General features: G+C 56.4%; 1 protein-coding gene across 1 annotated transcript; it reads left to right on the forward strand.

Annotated features, from left to right (window-relative positions):
* The first annotated feature begins 8,052 nt into the window (after positions 1–8,052).
* On the forward strand, positions 8,053–18,159 carry GIPR (gastric inhibitory polypeptide receptor). The gene is made up of 15 exons (XM_034986799.1): positions 8,053–8,208; positions 9,019–9,102; positions 10,106–10,234; positions 10,637–10,736; positions 11,195–11,302; positions 12,436–12,539; positions 13,257–13,360; positions 13,560–13,704; positions 14,473–14,632; positions 14,844–14,904; positions 15,226–15,295; positions 15,417–15,505; positions 15,597–15,735; positions 17,726–17,767; positions 17,864–18,159. Exons 1-15 carry the CDS (start codon positions 8,203–8,205, stop codon positions 18,068–18,070), a joined length of 1,548 nt encoding a protein of 515 aa, XP_034842690.1. The 5' UTR covers positions 8,053–8,202; the 3' UTR covers positions 18,071–18,159.
* Positions 18,160–18,620: the final 461 nt, after the last annotated feature.

An 18,620-nucleotide genomic window follows, 5' to 3' on the forward strand; every position in this document is an offset into this window, starting at 1 on the left:
CTGGGATCGCCTTTTCCAAAGGAGGAAACTAAGAACGGAGGCTGCGAGAGTGTGCGGAGACTCATCCAGTCAGTAGGTGAAGGGACAGGAGGGCCCAATGACCTCGTTGCGCCAGGCCCCCTCTTACCTACCATCGCTAATACTACACACTCTCCCAAAAAGGGGGAGGGGGAGAGAGAGAGAGAGGCCCCTTATAGTGTTATAGGGAGCTTACATGTGACAGGACTCTTCGAGCGAAGCACTCAGCACTGTCCACTTAGCACTGTTTCCTGGCTCATGGTACGGTGCTCAGTAAATCCAGAATACAATTAACTATTATTATGGCACCTACTGCTCCAGGCATCTTTGGTAATGGTGGTATTACCTCCACTTTAGGAGGAGGGGAGGAGGAAGGGGATTGAGGCCCAGAGAGATGAAGTTACTTGTGCCTGGACACACAGCCTTCAGCAGCAGAACAGGCACTGGACCCAGGCTTAGGCATTCTGCCTCTTAGAGGGTCAGAGGAGGCTAAAATAAGCATTCTGGTCCTCTGCCAACTCCAGTGTGACCAGGGGAGTGAGCCTCCAAACTGGAAGACAGTCTCTTCTCAGAGTCCCCTGAGTGAAATGGAGGTGCTTTCACCTTGGTCCTTCAAGCCCCCACCCAGAGAGGCCAGCTGCGTTCTGAGGCCTTGGACCGCCCCCCCCCCCAGCCCCCGTTAACTCAAGTCCTCTGCCCCCTCCTGAGCATTCCCCCACCCTCAGCCCTTTTGCCCAGAGATCAACCCTGGCTTCTCCTCCTCCCCTCCCTTCCACCTCCTTCACCTCCTGCTCCCCTCATCTAGGCCTGACACTCACAGTGGTCCTTTGGGTAGAAGGAAGGGGTGTTTAGGAAGAAGGGATGAGTCCTAATGGGTAGGAGTGGTGGGGCCTGAGGATTTGGGGGTACAGTGGAGGCTAAATCCTCTGGTCATCCTACCTGCTCCCACACCCAGCCCACAAGCCTACACCAAATCCCACCTCCCCCTAATCTGTCAGTCCCTCTGCCAGGGAGAAGGGGGAGGGTCCCAGAGGATTGAGGGGGGGAAGGGCAGAGTTCCAGACCTCCAGGCCTATCCTCTCCGACCCCAAGCTCCTGAAGGTTCTGCCCCATCCTCTTCATCCAGTCACTTCGGGAGAAGGGGAGAGTCGAGGCAAGTGGGGGACTGGGATCAGGGCTTTGGGGATCAGGGACCTTGCTCTGGGGTCAGGGTCCTCCGGGGGGGCGGGGCGGAGAAGGGAGGATCTTCAGCAAGGGGCGAGGATGGGGACTTGGAAGGAGGAGGTTGGGGCAGGAGGAAATGGGTCCAGCCTGGGCGGAGTCAGGGTCGGAACTGAGGAGGGGTCTCACCGTTGCAGTATTGAAGCAACGAGGACGTGTCGTAGAGGCCGCAGAAGGCCGGGCCGCGCTCCGCCATCGCCCCGCCACAGCCACCGCCGGCCCCCCCGGCCCCAGCCTGGGCTCGGTCCCCCCCTCCAGGCCCTGCCTCCCGTTGCCATAGCAACGCCCTTCGTTCCAGCATCCCCGGCTCGGCCCGCCCGGCATCAGGCGGCCGGCGCCGGGCCTGGCACCGGGGTCATCCCCCAGGATGGCGAGAAAGGGGGGTCGGGACACCCCCTGCCAGGCCCCCCAACGCAATCCTTGAACCGGGATTGGTTGAGCCTAGATCCCCCTAGGTACCGTCTGGTCCCGCCCACAACCGGCGCGAATTCTCCCTAGACCCCCTCCTCGCCAGTTCGGGACCAATGAGAGCCTGTCGCCCAGGCCCCTCAGCCAATAGGGATGCAGAAGGATTGGAAGGGGCCGGGCTTTCCCTGCTTTTCAGCCTGAAGCGTAGCCCCGGGCTCTGAGAGGAAGAGAGGGTAGAGGAAGACACTCCCCCAAACCCCCAAACCTTCTCCTCAATCTTTTACTGAATTTCCCAAAAGCCCCCTCGCAGGACCAGGGCCCGACCCTAGAGCCCCAAATCTGCCTAGATATCCACTAGCTCCGCCCTCGAACTCTAATTCTTAGAGTCCTTGTTTATTAGATGGCGGCCCGCCCCCAGGCCCTTAGCTCCACCTCCAGAATCCTGCTGGAGCTAAAGTTCTATTCCTGCCCGCAGAGCCTCTGACACCGCCCGCGAGGTATCCGAGAACTATGGTACTTCGCCCAGGGCCCTTGACCCTGCCTTCTTTTAGGGTTAACCCCACCCCCGGGTTTAAGTCTGATATCGCTCCCCAGCCTTTCCTTCCTCTTTTTTATCCGCGGTCCCTTGGTTCCTCTCCGACAGCCCTCATCTCCCGCAACTTCATTATCCAGTCCGGGTTTTGACATAGGCCCAGCTGTGACGCCGGGAAGGCTGGCAGTGTCAGTCGGAGCTGGCTCTGATGTTGGGGGAGGAGGGGAGGAGAGAAAACCTGACAATGGATTTAAAGAATAGTGGATCACCTTCCCCCAGTCCCCACTGAGGGTCAGCACCTAGTCTTGACCAGACCATGTTGTATAGGAAGGACAAGAGAGCCCAAAGCGGGAAGAGATTTACAGGACACACAAACAGACCGTGAAAGCCCTGGGCTTTGGAAACGGATGGACCTGAGTTTAAATCTTGACTCCACCAGTTTCTGGTTGTGACCCTGAGCCTCAGTTTCCACGTTTGAAACGTGGGCGGTCATATTGTGCCTATGTCTCTCCTTCATTCAAAAATGTTTACTGGGGCGCCAGGGCGGCTCAGTTGTTAAGCACCTGCCTTCGGCTGAGGTCATGATTCCAGGGTCCTGGGATCGAGTCCTGTACATCGGGATCCCTGCTCAGTGGGGAGCCTGCTTCTCCCTCTCCCTCCACCTGCCGGTCCCCCTGCTTGTGCTTTCCTGCTCTCTCTCTGTCCAATAAATAAGTAAAAGCTTTAAAAAAATGTTTACTGATTTAAAAAGGAGTAACAAAAATGTTTCCTGAACATCTAGAGTGTGTCAAGCTCTGTGCTAGGTGCTGGAGTTTCAGTAGTTACCAAGTCAGTGCCAGAGTTTGTTCTCATTGATCTTGCAGGGTGACGGAAGAGGTAAGCCACCATACACAAAACAATTAACTAATAATAACTAACATTTGTTGAGCACCTACTACATGTCAAACACCCAGTTATCTTCACCACGAGCCCTATTTTCACCACCATTTTACAGATGAAGAAACAGGCACGGAGCTGGTAAGGGAAGGCCTCTCTGAGGAGGTGACATTTGAGCAGAAATGTGAATGACAAGGAAGCAATCACGCATGAAGTTGGCGGGGGAAGCTTTCTAGGCAGAGAAATCAGTAGGTGCAAAGATCCTGAGATAGATATGAGTGTGGCATATTCCTGGGGCAACAAGAAGCCTGATGAGGCAGAGGAGAGCAGGAGGTAGATGAGGTCAGGGAGGTGACGGACCCACCAGATCCTGTAGGGCCTCGAAGATGTGGGGAGATGCTCGTAGTCTGTTACTGTATCCTCCGTGAGCCCCAGTGAGGCCACAGATGTAAATCACACATGAGTACAGTAGCAGGCACACATAGGCACCTGTAAATGCTAGCTCCCATCCATTTCTCAGGGAACACCTACTGTGAAAGGCACCAAGGTCAATAATGAGTTCAAAGTGATGGGCAAAGTAGATGTGGGCCATTATCATTCTTTGATCACAGCTGGCTGTGTTATTGATAGAAACAAAGAGTTCAGATCCTGCAAGGTCTGTGTGTTGGGGGAGGGGTGTGGAGCCACAGGGAGAGGAGGTCAGCCAGGTGAGTTGTGTGCTTGTGTGTGTGTATGTGTGTGTGTATTTGGGGGGTGGGAGGGGGTGACACACAAAGATGAGTCGGTCCTTGCCCTCCAGGGGTCAGGATCCATGTGAGATGGGTGACCTTGGCCCAACAGCTTGCTTCTCTGCAAAATGAGAGCCATTCCAGCACCCACTTCCCAGGGGAGAAGAGCAGGTTCAGTGAGCTCAGGCCTGTCAAGTGCTCAGCACAGTGGCTTTTGGGTACAGCTAATGGAGCTAGTTGTTTTTTTTTTTTTAAGATTTTATTTATTTATTCATGAGAGACAGAGAGAGAGAGACAGAGGCAGAGGGAGAAGCAGGCTCCCCGCAGAGCAGGGAGCCCGATGCGGGACTCGATCCCAGGACCCTGGGATCATGACCTGAGCCGAAGGCAGACGCTTAACCGACTGAGCCACCCAGGCGTCCCTGGAACTAGTTTTATTACAAGTACTTTTGCAGGGAGATGTCAAAAGCCTGGAAGTGGGGCGGAGGGGAATGGGGAAGAGGGAGGGAGCTCTGCGCTGGGGGGACAGGGCAGGACTCCCAGTCTGGCTTCCTCTTTTCTCTCTGCCTCTAGGTTTCCTTCTCTGGGCCACTTCTCTCTCTTCTCTCTGTCTCCCTTTATGTCTCTGGAAATGGGTTACATCACTTATGAGCTATGTTGCCTTGAGCAAGTGACCTCCCTTCTCTGCTACTCCTACTTCTGATCCTACATTCTGTTTTTCCATCAGCTTTATTTCCCGTCTTCCTGATTCTTTCTTCTTTCTTTGTGTTTCTCTTTCTCCCTCTCCTTCTGTTAGTCTGTCTCTCTATTTGGGTCTATGACTGGGCTGGGCAGGAGGGCTGGGGCCCTGGGACCCCCAGCATTGCTGAGTCCAGGGCCTGATACATAATAAGTGCCAGTAAAATGAATAGAACCCTGCTCTGGGCCGAACCCTGCTCTGGGCGATGCTGGGGTCCCACAAGCCACTGAGAGAGCCGGGATCCTGTCCTCACAGAGCTCAGAGTCCGGGAGAGGAAGTAGTTATTGGTTGAATGGATGAATGAGTGAGTGAGCTAACTTTGAGGCAGGCTTGGGAAACAAAACAAAAATTCGGTGGAGGCACTTGAGGCAGAGAATATTGCTAGAACAAAGGACGAGGGCCCAGGAAGGGTCTGAAGAGCTGGGACTTCTCAGAGAGAAGGCTGGGGAGCTCAGCAAGCACCTTGGAGGCCATGGAGGGGAGCCCAAGCTTTCTCCTGAGGGCACTGGGGAGCCATGGCAGGTTCTAAGCTAGAGAGGGATGGGGGCAGTTTGTGCTTTAGCATCATCACTCTGGCTGCCTAACTGTCCTATGGGAGGGGGGTTGCAGGTGGGAAAAAAAAGGGGGGTATGACTGGGGACAGAGGGGCCCTGGACCAGAGCAGGAGCTGTGGGGGAAGATTCTAGAAATCTGGAGGAAAATGCCCAGACCAGCCTACTCTTCTTGATGCTAGGAAAGGAGCTTCAGGGCTGGCCCGCCACCACCAGGGGGCAGCGAGGGCTGCAGTTTTGAAACTCTCAGCTCCTTTTCCCAGGGCTGTGAGGTTTACACCTTGCTTTGGGGAGGTGGGGGGGAAGTTGGAGCTATCTGCAGGGCCCTGGCTGAAAGCCCCTCTGCTCTCCTGCCCCCCAGCCCGGCCTCTTGGGCCCCTGGAGCCCCCACCCCACCAGCAGGAGATTATGTCAACACAGCCCCACTGCTTCTAGCCAGGACAATATTTGCCCTCAGGATCTGGGGAGGTCGCTATGGAAACGAGCTGCAGGGTGTGGGGGGAGCACCCCCTCCCTCCCGGAAGAGGGCGAGGGGGCTGGGCATCTCTGCCTCATCTCTGTGTCTTTGGGAGAGTTTACCCCCATCCCCATCTATCTGCATTCCAAATCTCTCTCTCTGGACCATCTCTTCATCCCTGTGTCTGTCTCTTTCTCTGGATACCTGTCTCTGGGTCTCTGTCTCTCTGGTCTCATCTCTGTGGGTCTCTGTCTCTGTTCTTTCCTGTTTCCCGGCTCTATGCTTCTCCATGTCTCTGTCTCTCTCTGGGTTTCACGTCTCTACGTCTTGGTCTCTCTTTGGGTCTTTGTCTCTGTCTCTCGCTTGGATCCCATGTTTGTGTTTGTCTCTTGAGGCCCCTGTCTCCGGATCTCTGCCTCTTTTCTGTCTCTGGGTTCCTGCTTTCTCTGGATCCTATTTGTGTGTGCGCGCGAAGTGTATGTCTCTGTCGGTCTCTGTCTTTCAGGCCTCATCTATCTTCAGTCCTGAATCTCAGGGGGCCACCTCAGCCTTCCATTTCTGGCCTCGGTCCCCATGGGGTGCCCCCTCTCCCCATCTCTCTCTGCCTCATTTCTCCTGTACCATCTGCTGGCACTCCGGGCCCCCTGCCTGCTCCCCACAGGCTCGGCTTGGCCACAGCCCCAGTGGGGCAGGCACAGGCCTTCCAGCTCCTTCCCTTGGGGGGCACTGCCTGCTCCTTGCTGGGGGGTGGGGCGACAACAGCGTCCCGCAAAGATCCAGGACCCGAGGCAATGGAGAGAGAGAAACAGAGACAGACACCCTGAGCGCTGACAGATGACAAGGGGAAGAGAAAGGGGAAAGGTTAAAGATGGGAAAGAGAGGGGCGCCTGGGTGGCTCAGTCGTTAAGTGTCTGCCTTCAGCTCAGGTCATGATCCCAGGATCCTGGGATCGAGCGCCGCCACCCCCCTCCCCCCACCCCCTGCATCGGGCTCCCTGCTCGGCGGGAAGCCTGCTTCTCCCTCCCCCGCTCCCCCTGCTTGTGTTCCCTCTCTCGCTGTCTCTCTCTCTCTGTCAAATAAATAAATAAAAACTTAAAAAAAAATAAAAGATGGGAAAGAGAGAGAGAGACCCGGAGAACTGAGGTCTGGAATTCAGAGAGGGCTGTGTGCTTGTGTGTGTGTGTGTGTGTGTGCGCGCGCGCATGTGTCCCTGCTGCCCCCCTCCCCAGACCCTGGGAGACTGCAGAGGACCCAGGAGAGGGCTTCGGTGTGCAGAGGGCCATGAGGGACCCAGGCACCACCCTCCTGTGCACCTTGTGCTGGGTTCTGACCCGGGGGTCCCCCCGCAGGGATGGGTGAGGACCTCTGAGCCACAGCGGAGTCCTGGCTAGCTCGCCTCTCCTCAGCGCCCATCGTTCAGGCTTTCTCTCCCTCCATCCCCCCTGTCTTCCTCTCAACGTGGACTGTGCTCTGTCCCTACCCTCCTCCCCTATCTCTCTGTCTCTCTCTCATTGTCTCTGTGTCTCTCTCTCTGTCTTTCTCTGTCTCTCTGTGTATCTTTCTCTGTTTGTCTCTTTCGATCTCTTCCTCTCTCTGTCTCTGTCTGTGTGTGTGTTCTTCTTCTTCTTTTTTTTTTTTTTAAAGATTTTATTTATTACTTACTTGACAGAGAGAGACACAGTGAGAGAGGGATCACAAGCAGGGGGAGTGGGAGAGGGAGAAGCAGGCTTCCCGCAGAGCAGGGAGCCCGATGCAGGGCTCGATCCCAGGACCCTGGGATCATGACCTGAGCCAAAGGCAGACACTTAACGACTGAGCCACCCAGGCGCCCCTCTGTGTGTGTACTTCTATGTCTCTGTCTCTTTTGGTCTCTTCCTCTCTGTCTGTCTCTCTTGGGCTCTCTCGTCTCCATCTCTTCCTGTCTGTCTCTGGTCTCTCTGGGCCCTTGGTTTCTCTTCCTGTCTCTCTCACCACCTCAATTCCTCTCCACCGCTTCCCCCTTCCCCAGTCTCTCCCTCCCCCTTCCCGGCCTCCCCCCACCTTCCCAGTCCTAGCTGAGTGGCCCCCCCCCAGGCTCTCTTGAGGCCAAGGAGAGACTCCCTCCCAAGCCCAGCCTCTCCCCGAGGTGCTGGGCTATCTCAGACCCCTCTCCCTCTCCACTCCATGAACCGAGCCTTTCCCAGGACCCAGAGAGCGCCAGGAATTTGGGGCAGAGAGCAGGGAGGCCAGCTGGAGGCCAGGGAGCCAGGACCCCCCCCCCCCGTTACCCCCCTCCCAGACTTGTCTCCTTCCAGCTCCTGGTGCTGGACCTTGCATCCCCCAGTCTCCCTGCCCCTGCTGGGGCCTCGGGGCCTCAGTTTCTCGTCTGCCAAGTGGGCACATTCACCTCTGCCCCACTTATCCCCTAGGTCCCAGGGGAGTATATGCTCCTGAGTGTTACAAGTTGACTAATGTGCATGAATCCGTGGTTTGGTTTGTATTACTGGGGATGTGAACATTGAGAACCGGGACTCGGTTGCTAAGGCTTCCCCCTCATGTACAGACGCTCCCCGTTCCCCATATTTTAGAGCAAAGAAAGAGACTAGAAGTGGAGACTGCGGGAAGGTGTGTGACTCAGTGGTGCCCGTGACCGCGAGACCCGGTGAGGCTGCGGGTTCGTGCGTGATTGCGGCATGACGGTGTGTGATCCTCTCTGCATCCGTGGGGCGTGCGGGACCCCATGGTGGTGGCACGGTGGCACGCAATGTGTGTGTGACTCTGTGGGACTTGTGAGTGTGGGTGAGGACGAGCAGAGTCGTGTGTCCCTACCACCATGGCACTGGGTGTGACCGTGTAAGGGTGACGGCATGACGACATGACACCCTGAGAGCGTGTGCCTTATTGACAGTTGGGGAAGGTGTGCTGTCGGGGTGTGACTGTGGGCTCAGGCGACCGTGTGAACTGCGAGAGTGTGGATGGGTACGGTTGCGTGACCTTGTGTGTGGCCCCCCCGCAGGTGGTGGTGGGCCACGGGTTACGTGACTGCGTGAGGGACTGCATATCGACGTGTGCATGTCATTGACGGTCATTCTTCCAGCCTCTGCTTGATGCCCAAGCTGGTGCTGAGTGATGCTGGGGACCCAGGGGTGACCGCAGGCCAGTGGGGAGACGAGACCTAGTGACTGGGCGGCTGACACGGCATCACGAGAACTGTGGGAAGCCGTGATTGTGTTGCTCTGTGAGTGGAGTTGCCTGAAGTCCGGGCCCACGGCTGTGTCACTGTGGATGACTGTCAGCCTGTGCGGGGAGTGTGACCACGGCTGTGTGCCACGGCTGGGTGGGATGGGTGGGACCGTGTGAGAGCCTGTGACCCCGGCTCCGTGACTGCTCTTCCACGTGACCCTGGGTGACTCTGATCCTTGCGCGCCACTGGCCGCCACCCCCCGCCGGGTCTCTGCCCCAGAGCTCCCCCTTCTGCTCCCTGGCCCCGCCCTCTCCCACCACCCCAGGCCGTCACCTCTTCCAGAGCTCAGGCGGAGGCTGTGGAGGCGACAGCCGCTGGAGTGAGTGATCGAGAGCAGATCTGGGGACAGGTGAGGGCTTTCCCAATCCCAGCCCATTCGCCCGCCCCCATGTCCCACTCAAGCCTCTGGGTCCCTCTTTCTCTGTTTCTTAGCTCATGCCTTTGTCTCTTTGTCTCTCTGTGCCCTCGCTCTCTATCTTCCTGTCCGCCTCTCTCTCTGTAGCTCTGTCTCCATGTCTCCCGATCTCTGTTTAGCCTCTGGATGGCTCTGTTTCTGTCCCTTTATCTCTCCTTGCCCCATTCTCTGTGTCTCTCTCCATGTCTCTGTCCCCTCTTTGTCTCCTAGCCCACATTTTTATCTGTCTTTTCCTCTCTGGTCTCTTGCTGTGTGTCTCATTCTGCTTAGTCTGTATGTCTCTCAGTCTCTATATTTCTGTTTCGCCCATTTCTGGGGCTCCATCTGAGATCTTCCCTGCTTCCCCCTTTCCCCACACGGAGCTGTGGGGGGGGGGGGAGGATTGGGGTTAGACCCATTTTCAGGCATCTGGGCCCCTGCAAACCTAAGCCCAGGATCTGACTCCTCTCTGGTCCCTAGGGAGAGGGTTGTTCCATTGACTCTGGGCTTCATCTACAGCGGGCAAGTTTTTTAAGGTCGGGATCCTATTTGCCATTTGAAGACCCTCTGGGCGGGTAAAGCGGGAACTCTGAGGGTCATTTCAAGCTCCATGCCCGACGCTTACCTCTCCAAGGCAGTCCCCAGATTCCCCAGAATCTCTAGGTCTAGACTCCGGGTGACATTAGCGCTTCCGCCCAAAGCAGCTCTAAGGGCAACCGCGCCCTCAGCAAACACCCCCCTTCCACCGCCGCTGCCCCAGCAACAGTTGGGGGCGGGCCTGGGAATCACGTGCTGGATCTCGGCCTCGCCCACTCTTCCCCCACCCCACAAGTCCTCACTGGTGGGGGCGGAGGGGGGCCACTGCCTACTAGTCCGCCTGTTTGAATCTCAGAGCGGGTGGCGCTGGGGGCTGGAGGCGGAGGGCCGAGGCTCCTGACTCTGCGCCCTGACCCTCCAGGCCGGACTGCCCCTACTAGACCAGACCCTTCGCCCCCCATGCCCCGCCGCCCTCACGATGCCGAACCGTCCGCCTTGGCGGCTGCTACTGCTACTCTCGTGGTGGGGGCCGCTGCTCCGGAGGGCGGAGGTGAGGAGCCCAGGAGCCACAGGGGTTCAAGGCTAGGAGGGAGGTCTGGGGACAGTTTTAAGGCTTCCCCCGCTGCAGAGAGAGTTTTAAGACTGCCCCGCCTGTCCAGATTCGAGTTGTTTCCAGTCTCGCTTCTTTCCCTCTCAAATCCTCCTGATGATTTCCAGCCACTCCTTCCCCTAATTTTCCTGAAGGTTTTCAGCCCCACACAGCAACTCCCCTGGTCTAGGCACCCCTAGAGACCTAGAAGAGGTTTCTAAATTACCCAAGACTCCCGGACAAAACAGGGCAGCCTCTTCAAGTCTCTGTAGGGTGTTTCTACACGAACCGTGCTGCCTGGGAGCGGGGATCGGTCGAGGTGTGTGTGTGTGTGGGGGGGTCCTCCCTCCTCTCTTTCCATAGACAGGCTCTGTCGGGCAGACGGCGGAGGAGCTGTACCAGCGCTGGGAACGGTACCGCAGAGAGTGCCAAGAGACACTGGAAGCCTTGGACCCCCCGGCAGGTGTGACTGGGGAGCGGGGCCTGGGGGCACGGGAAGGACTAGGGTTGAGAGGGGTGTGCTTGAGGGGGGGCTAGGACTGACAGACGGGGCCTGAGGAAGTCTGGGGTAGAGGTGGGCTGGGTCGGGAGAGGCCTGGGTGATGCTTGGCCTCGGTGGGACGGACCTAGACCTGAGTGCGCGGGGCCGGGGGCGGGGGGAGGGGGGCGGTGGGAACTGGGACGTAACTTGGATTAGTGGGAGAGGCCCGGGCAGAAGCTCGAAAGGGCGGGGCTGCATCAGGTGGGTGGAGCCTGAAGTGGATGGCGGGTGGGGCGGGGCCTGGGGTCTGGTGGGAGGGGCTGTGGCAGAGCCAGGGACTGGAGCACCCCCGGTGGGCGGGGCCAGAGCAGCGCTTGCGGAGAAGCCTTGGGCTGTGTGCGGTCTGTCCACCCGACGTCTGGCCCCCACGCCCACCCCAGGCCTCGCCTGTAACGCGTCCTTCGATATGTACGTCTGCTGGGACTACGCTGCCCCCAACGACACTGCCCGTGCGTCCTGCCCCTGGTACCTGCCCTGGCACCGTCATGGTGAGGTGCCCCCTGGACCCCGGGCCCTCCCTTGACAAAAATAGCTCCTAGCCCTGCCCCAGACAACACTCCCAGAGTTCGCTTGATCTTGATCTCACACTTGATCTCCTGCTCCTCTCTGTCCGGCTGAGTGTCTCCTCCTGCCTGACCAACCCTGGTTCTGTCACTTAATGCCCCTTCTCTGTATCTGTATCTCTCTGAGGACCACAGGGTTCTTATTTCCTCCGGGCGTCTTGGTCTTCCTGTCCTAACTAGCTATTTGGCCTAGAGCAACTTATTTAACTTCTTTATGCCTCAGCTTCCTCTTCTGTAAGATGGGGTTGATAATAGTACCATTTTTTTTAAAGATTTTATTTATTTATTTGAGAGAGAGAGAATGAGAGACAGAGAGCATGAGAGGGAGGAAGGTCAGAGGGAGAAGCAGACTCCCTGCCGAGCAGGGAGCCCCACGCGGGACTCGATCCCGGGACTCCAGGATCATGACCTGAGCCGAAGGCAGTCGCCTAACCAACTGAGCCACCCAGGCGCCCAATAGTACCATTTTTATAGGCTTGTTATGAATATTAATTTAATTAATACACAAGGGTTTATTATCATCACATCACTTTGGCTATCTCTGCCTTTGTCTTATTTTTTTTTTTTAAGATTTCATTTATTGGGACGCCTGGGTGGCTCAGTCGTTAAGCATCTGCCTTCGGCTCAGGTCATGATCCCAGGGTCCTGGGATCGAGTCCTGGATCGGGCTCCCTGCTCCTCGGGAAGCCTGCTTCTCCCTCTCCCACTCCCCCTGCTTGTGTTCCCTCTCTTGCTATCTCTCTCTCTGTCAAATAAATAAATAAAATCTTTAAAAAAAAATTTTATTTATTTGACAGAGAAAGAGTTAGCGAGAGCAGGAACACAAGCAGGGGGAGTGGGAGAGGGAGAAGCAGGCTTCCCGCGGAGCAGGGAGCCCAATCCAGGACTTGATCCCAGGACTTGATCCCAGGGCTCGATCCCAGGACTCTGGGATCATGACCTGGGCCGAAGGCAGACGCTTAACGACTGAGCCACCCAGGTGCCCCTGCCTTTGTCTTACTTTTGTCTTTCTGTTTTATTCTCTGTGCCTCTGACCCCCTCCTTTGTTTCCCCCACAGTGGCTACAGGCTTTGTCCTCCGCCAGTGTGGCAGTGATGGCCAATGGGGATCTTGGAGAGATCATTCGCAGTGTGAGAACCCAGAAAAGAATGGGGTCTTTCAGGTAAGAAGCAGTGAGGGATTCAGGTCAGGATGTGCAGGGAGAGATGAAAAGGCAGCCGCCTCAGGCTGAGCCTGAAACCCCTTGTACTATTCAAGACTCTAGGTTCCAAGTGATAAAACCCAACTTAAACTTGTTGGGTGGAGGAAAAAAGAGAAATGTATTGACTTCTGTGATTGAAAAGTATAAGGTAACAGCTTCAGGCACAGCTGGATCTAGGTGCTCAAATGATGTTGTTGGGAGTCTTTTTGTCTCTCACCACACCATGACTTTGTTTTTCTCTGTGCTGGGCTCATCTTTTCTGTGGGATGGAAAGTGTGGTCCTCATTAATTAGCACCAGGCTCACATCCTACCAACCAAGCAAGACTGTGGGGAGACTGAACTGTGTTCTTAATAGCTCTAATGTAATGTCCCAGGACTGATACCTTGGGCCATGCCTCCACCCTGCACTAATCACTGTGTATGTGTGTGTCTCTGTGTGTGTAGGGGGTTATATAGAATGCTCTGATTGGCTGGTTACATGCTCGGCCCTGGACTGAGGGGTGGAATCAGCCAGTCAGCCCCAGTCAAGCAAGGGTAGTTGGATCCCCAAGAGAAAACTGGGATGCTGGGCAGGAACAAAAAGCAGGGTCCCTTTCTGGTCCTGGGGGGGGGGGGGAAAGCATTGAACTGTGTTCCTGTGTCCTCCTACCTTCCTGCACCCCCCTACCTCGACCTAGGATCAAAAGCTGATTTTGGAGCGGATGCAGGTCATGTACACCGTGGGCTACTCCCTGTCCCTGGCCACACTGCTGCTAGCCCTGCTCATCTTAAGTTTCTTCAGGTGAGACCTCCAGCCTTGAGTCACAGCTGCAGAGCCTGGGCCACAGTTTGCCCAGTAAGATGGGGTGGTCAGGCTTCACTAGTGACAAGCATCTAATGGTGGTTCTGTGGGAAGGGCGGGGAGGTGACTTAAGGGGATCTGTGTGGCCAAGGACAGGTAGGTATCCAGGGGTCCCCAGACTGCATCCCCAATCCCCTAGGAGGCTGCGCTGCACTCGCAACTACATCCACATCAACCTGTTCACATCTTCCATGCTGCGGGCGGCGGCCATCCTCACCCGAGACCGTTTGCTACCTCCACCTGGCCCCTACCCTGGGGACCAGGCCCCTGTCCTGTGGAACCTGGTGAGCAGCATCCTTCTCTTTCTCAAATTGGGATTCTGCCTCCTCTGGTGGGGCCAAGAAGTTCCCAGTCCATTTACTACTTTCTACACTATCAACAGTTTATCTCTCTTGACCTCTCCAAACACATTTGGAGAGGGGCCCTCCCAACTCAGCCTCCTCCATCACCCACCCCATCACCTCCTATGTGAGATTTTCCCCTTGCTTAGCTCTCATTATCTCACCCGTCCCTGGACTTCTCCACCAATGAGAGAGTCCCCTACTGGAGGTGGGGCGTGGCAGGATGGGAGGGGATTTGGTAGATACCAATTTGTTGTTACTGCCAAACTAAGGTGGGGGAGGCTAGAGGCTGGGGGCCCAGGTGAGAAAAACTTTCAGGTAGCCAGTTGGGCCATGTCGATTGTGAAGAAGCTATGGGGTGGGGGAGTCCCTGTGCTGGCTGGACAAGGGTGACGGGGTGGGAGAAACTTTTTGACAGGTGAAGTAGTTGAGTTCAATTTTTAGAAGGCGATGGGGTGGGAGAGGCCATATTTGGGGGCCATGGGGTGGGGGAAACTGATAGCAAGATGGAAGATACCAATTGTTAAAGAGGTAAAAGCGGGACAGCTCAGAGGGAAGAGAACAGAAGAGAGAAATCAATCACAGACACCATCCTCTAGTGATGCAGAGCGGGAAGTGAATAGTGGACGGCAGGAAATGGAGGTGGAAGGACGGCTTGGGGACACCCTGAAGGCCTTGACTGCCCTCTCCCCCTGTCCGGCCACCCCCTAGGACCTAGCTGCCTGCCGCATGGCCCAGATCGTGACCCAGTACTGTGTGGGTGCCAACTACACTTGGCTGCTGGTGGAGGGTGTCTACCTACACAGTCTCTTGGTGCTTGTGGGAGGTTCCGAGGGGGGCCACTTCCGCTGCTACCTGCTTCTCGGCTGGGGTGAGCCCCGACCCTGTCCCCTGCCCAATCCGGCGCGCCTCCACTCCCTCGACTCCCCAGCTGGTCTATCTCAGGGGGTCTCCTCCCCTCTCTGGGCTTCTGCCTCCCCACCCCGGCGGCGGGGGAAATTCCGCGGGTCTTGGGCCTGGCGGGGCCCGTGCGCGCGCTGACAGCTGCGGCGGGGTGGGGGGCGGGGTCGGGGTCTGCACAGGGGCCCCCGCGTTTTTCGTCATTCCCTGGGTGATCGTCAGGTACCTGTACGAGAACACGCAGTGAGTCTTGGGGTCTGGGGTGGGGCCTGGGAGGCGGGCGGAGCTTTGAGGGACTCGGGCGGGTTGTGATGGAAAGGTGGGGAGGTTCGGAGGGTACATAGGGACTGGGACGGGGTGGGTGGGATCTAAGGGAATGGGGAGCTAAGAAAGAGTGTGCTCTGGAAGGGGGCGAGATGGGGGCGGGGCCTGGGTAGTAGCGGGGAGGGGCTTTAAAGGAATGTGAGTGTGGCATTAAGGAGAGTGGGCGGAGCTGGCGAGAGAGGGTGCGTGATCCTCTGAATCCAGGGGTTTTTCTCTTAGCTCTACTCCCCCTCTCCCCAGGTGCTGGGAGCGGAATGATGTCAAGGCCATTTGGTGGATCATACGCACCCCTATCCTCATGACCATCTTGGTACGGCCAACCCTGAGTCCTCCAGGCCACCCTCTGGAATTTCCCACCCTGGGAAACGGGGCGCCACCCTCTGTCCCCCAGGACAGGATGGGGCTGGCTCAGCCTCTATCTCTCCCTGCAGATTAATTTTCTCATCTTTATTCGCATTCTTGGCATCCTTGTGTCCAAGCTGAGGACGCGACAGCTGCGCTGTCCGGACTACCGCCTGAGGTGAGGGAGCCGGGCCGGGATGGAGGGAAAGGGGCAGGGTGCAAAATGGAGGACCTGGGGCTGCGGGACCACTGCCACCCTCTACCCTCAGGCTGGCTCGCTCCACGCTGACGCTGGTGCCCCTGCTGGGCGTCCACGAGGTGGTGTTTGCTCCGGTAACAGAGGAACAGGCCCGGGGTGCCCTGCGCTTCATCAAGCTCGGCTTTGAGATCTTCCTCAGCTCATTCCAGGTGCTAAGGCACTAAGGCGGGGTGTAAGGGCTACACCCTTCGTCCTGGGGCCCTCTTCCCCAGAGGGGCAGGGGGTCTGCAATTGTCCACTGATGCGGGCACTGAATGGGGTGTGAACATGTTCACATGTTCATTCGTACATTTCTGCGCAAAACACTGAGCTAGCTCTGTCCTGAGCTGGGGAGGCAGCAGGGAGCAAGGGAACAGACCAGGCAGCCTCAGCAGACTGCCACCTAGTGAAGATGGAGGGCTTTGCAGCCCGGGTAGGGCTAGGGCCAAGTTCAGGTTCTGCCACTTCGCAGCTCTGTGGCCTTCACCTAGGGTGAGGTAAATGAGGTGCTTACAGTGCAAAATGTAAGGGGGCACTCCAAAATTTAAGGCCAACCCTGCACTTGCCTGCCAGACCCTAGTCGCCATACTGCTTTTCCTTGTCGGGCCTCAGTTTCCTCATCTCTAAGTTGGAACAATACTAATCTCACCTCACAAGGCTGTTCATTCATTAAATTCAGCAGAAATGTACTGAGCTCTTACTGTGTACCAAGCACTATTCTGGGCCAAGAACCAAATGGTCCCTACTCTCTAGTGGGAGAGACAGATGCTAAACATGCTATGTAAATAAAATGAACAGAGTGTCAGATGGAGAGATGTGCCTAGAAGCTGGAGGTTGGGGGAAAGAGAGCAGACAAGATATAGAGCTGTAGACAGGGGGTAAAGGCCTCACTGAGAACACACTGGAGCAGAGACCTGGAGGTGAGGGAACAAGCCAGGCAGATAATTGGGGAAAATGTTCCAGGAAGAGAAATATCAAGTGCAAGATCCCTGATATCCAACATGCTTTAGGCGGTGGGAGCCAGAGGGAGCAAGGGGGAGATAGGACAGAGAGGTGAGGTACCCGGGCAGATCCTTGGGCCAAGTAAGTACCTTGGCTTTTCCCTGAGGGAGCTGGGAGCCACGGGAGCAGAGGGATGTGATCAGAGTTAGATTTTTTTTTAAAGATTTAATTTATTTATTTGACAGAGAGAGACACAGCGAGAGAGGGAACACAAGCAGGGGGAGTGGGAGAGGGAGAAGCAGGCTTCCCGCGGAGCAGGGAGCCCGATGCAGGGCTTGATCCCAGGACCCTGGGATCATGACCCGAGCCGAAGGCAGACGCTTAATGACTGAGCCACCCAGGCGCCCCCAGAGTTAGATTTTTAACAGGATCATGGAAATTAATAATAAGATTTGTAAGATTTTAACATAAATAACTGATCTGTATTATCAAGTAATTTATTAGTAATTATATTTTATAGAAGTTTATATGTAAAATGTATACTTAAAGATAATTCTTAAAATTAATTTATTAATAATATGTAATATATATAACAAACTTATAACAAGCTTAAGAATAAAGTTTAACGCGGGGCGCCTGGGTGGCTCAGTCGTTAAGTGTCTGCCTTCGGCTCAGGTCGTGATCCCAGGGTCCTGGGATCGAGCCCCACCTCGGGCTCCCTGCTCCTCGGGGAAGCCTGCTTCTCCCTCTCCCACTCCCCCTGCTTGTGTTACCTCTCTCGCTATGTCTCTCTCTGTCAAATAAATAAATAAAATCTTAAAAAAAAAAAAAAAGAATAGTTTAACGCTACGTGCCAGGCATTCCAGCTTCTTGCATATTACCTCAATTCTCACAACCACCACTCTATTATGACCCCATTTTCCAGATGAAGAAACTGAGGCACAGAGGGGATAAGCCCTTGCCCAAGTGGGTCAGGAAGTGGGGAAGCGGTTCTCATATCTAGGCAGCCCACCTCCAGGGTTCCCTGTTAACTCTCTTATTGCTCAGCAAACCTGAGAGGGCAAAGGGGGGGCCAGGGAGAGGGTGATTGAAATGGTCTCGGACCAGGGTGGCGGCAGCCGAGGTGGTCTGGGACCTGCTAAGGGCCCAAGCTCACTCAGGGGGTGTCTGCGATCCTGCCCCCACTCTCGATTTAACCCCCGCGCCTCCTCCCGGCAGGGCTTCCTGGTCAGCGTCCTGTATTGCTTCATCAACAAGGAGGTAGGGACAGCGCCGGCTCGCCGCCCGCGCCCTCTGGCGGCCGCGCAGGGAACGGCCGGGAGCGCAGGGAACGTTCTGAGCCCCGTCGCATTGCAGGTGCAGTCGGAGATCCGTCGCTGCTGGCACCGCCGTCGCCTGCGCCACAGCCTCGGGGAAGAGCAGCGCCAGCCGCCCGAGCGCGCCTCCGGGACCCTGCCCTCGAGCTCAGGCCCCTGCCGGGTCGCCCCTGACCGCGGCCTGTCCTTGGGGACCCTCCCAGGGCCTGGGGACGAGGCCAGCCGGGTCTCGGAAAGTTACTGCTAGGCAGCGGGGATCCTGTGTCCATTCGAGATCGCACGTATTTATTGAGAGCCTACTGTGTACCAGGCCCAGTGTGGAGGGCGCTGGAGAAACTGGGGTGCGGTGGGAGGGGGGAAACAAGGTCCCCGTTCTCCTAGAGTTCACAGTTCACAATTGGGGGGGGGCAGCAAAGACAGAACATCACGTTAGACACACACTGTGGAATGGCTAATGAGGAAAAATTAGAAGGGAGCCTAGGGTGGTCCAGGAGGGCATCTCTGAGGAGGTGACACTTAAGCCCATGCCTGCAAGGGGTGAAGGAGACCGCTTTGGGAAGAAGATTCTAGGCAGAAGGAACAGCATCTGCAAGGGCAGAAAAGCTTGGTGCTGCCTGAGGAAAAGACAGGAACAGACGGTGCCGTGTGATGGAACAGATTACTGGGGGGGCAGGAGAGGCAGCTGCGGAGGGGTGTGAAGTGGTCGGACTCTGGCGCTGCTCTTCTAAAGGTAGAACTGAGGATTTGCCACCGTTTCGCATGAGGGAAGTGCAGCAAGAGAAGTCAAGGAAGACTCC

This window comes from Mirounga leonina, unplaced genomic scaffold (genome assembly GCF_011800145.1).
Source record: "Mirounga leonina isolate KUSES-001 unplaced genomic scaffold, KU_Mleo_1.0 Mir_376, whole genome shotgun sequence".
Taxonomy (NCBI): Eukaryota; Metazoa; Chordata; class Mammalia; order Carnivora; family Phocidae; genus Mirounga; species Mirounga leonina.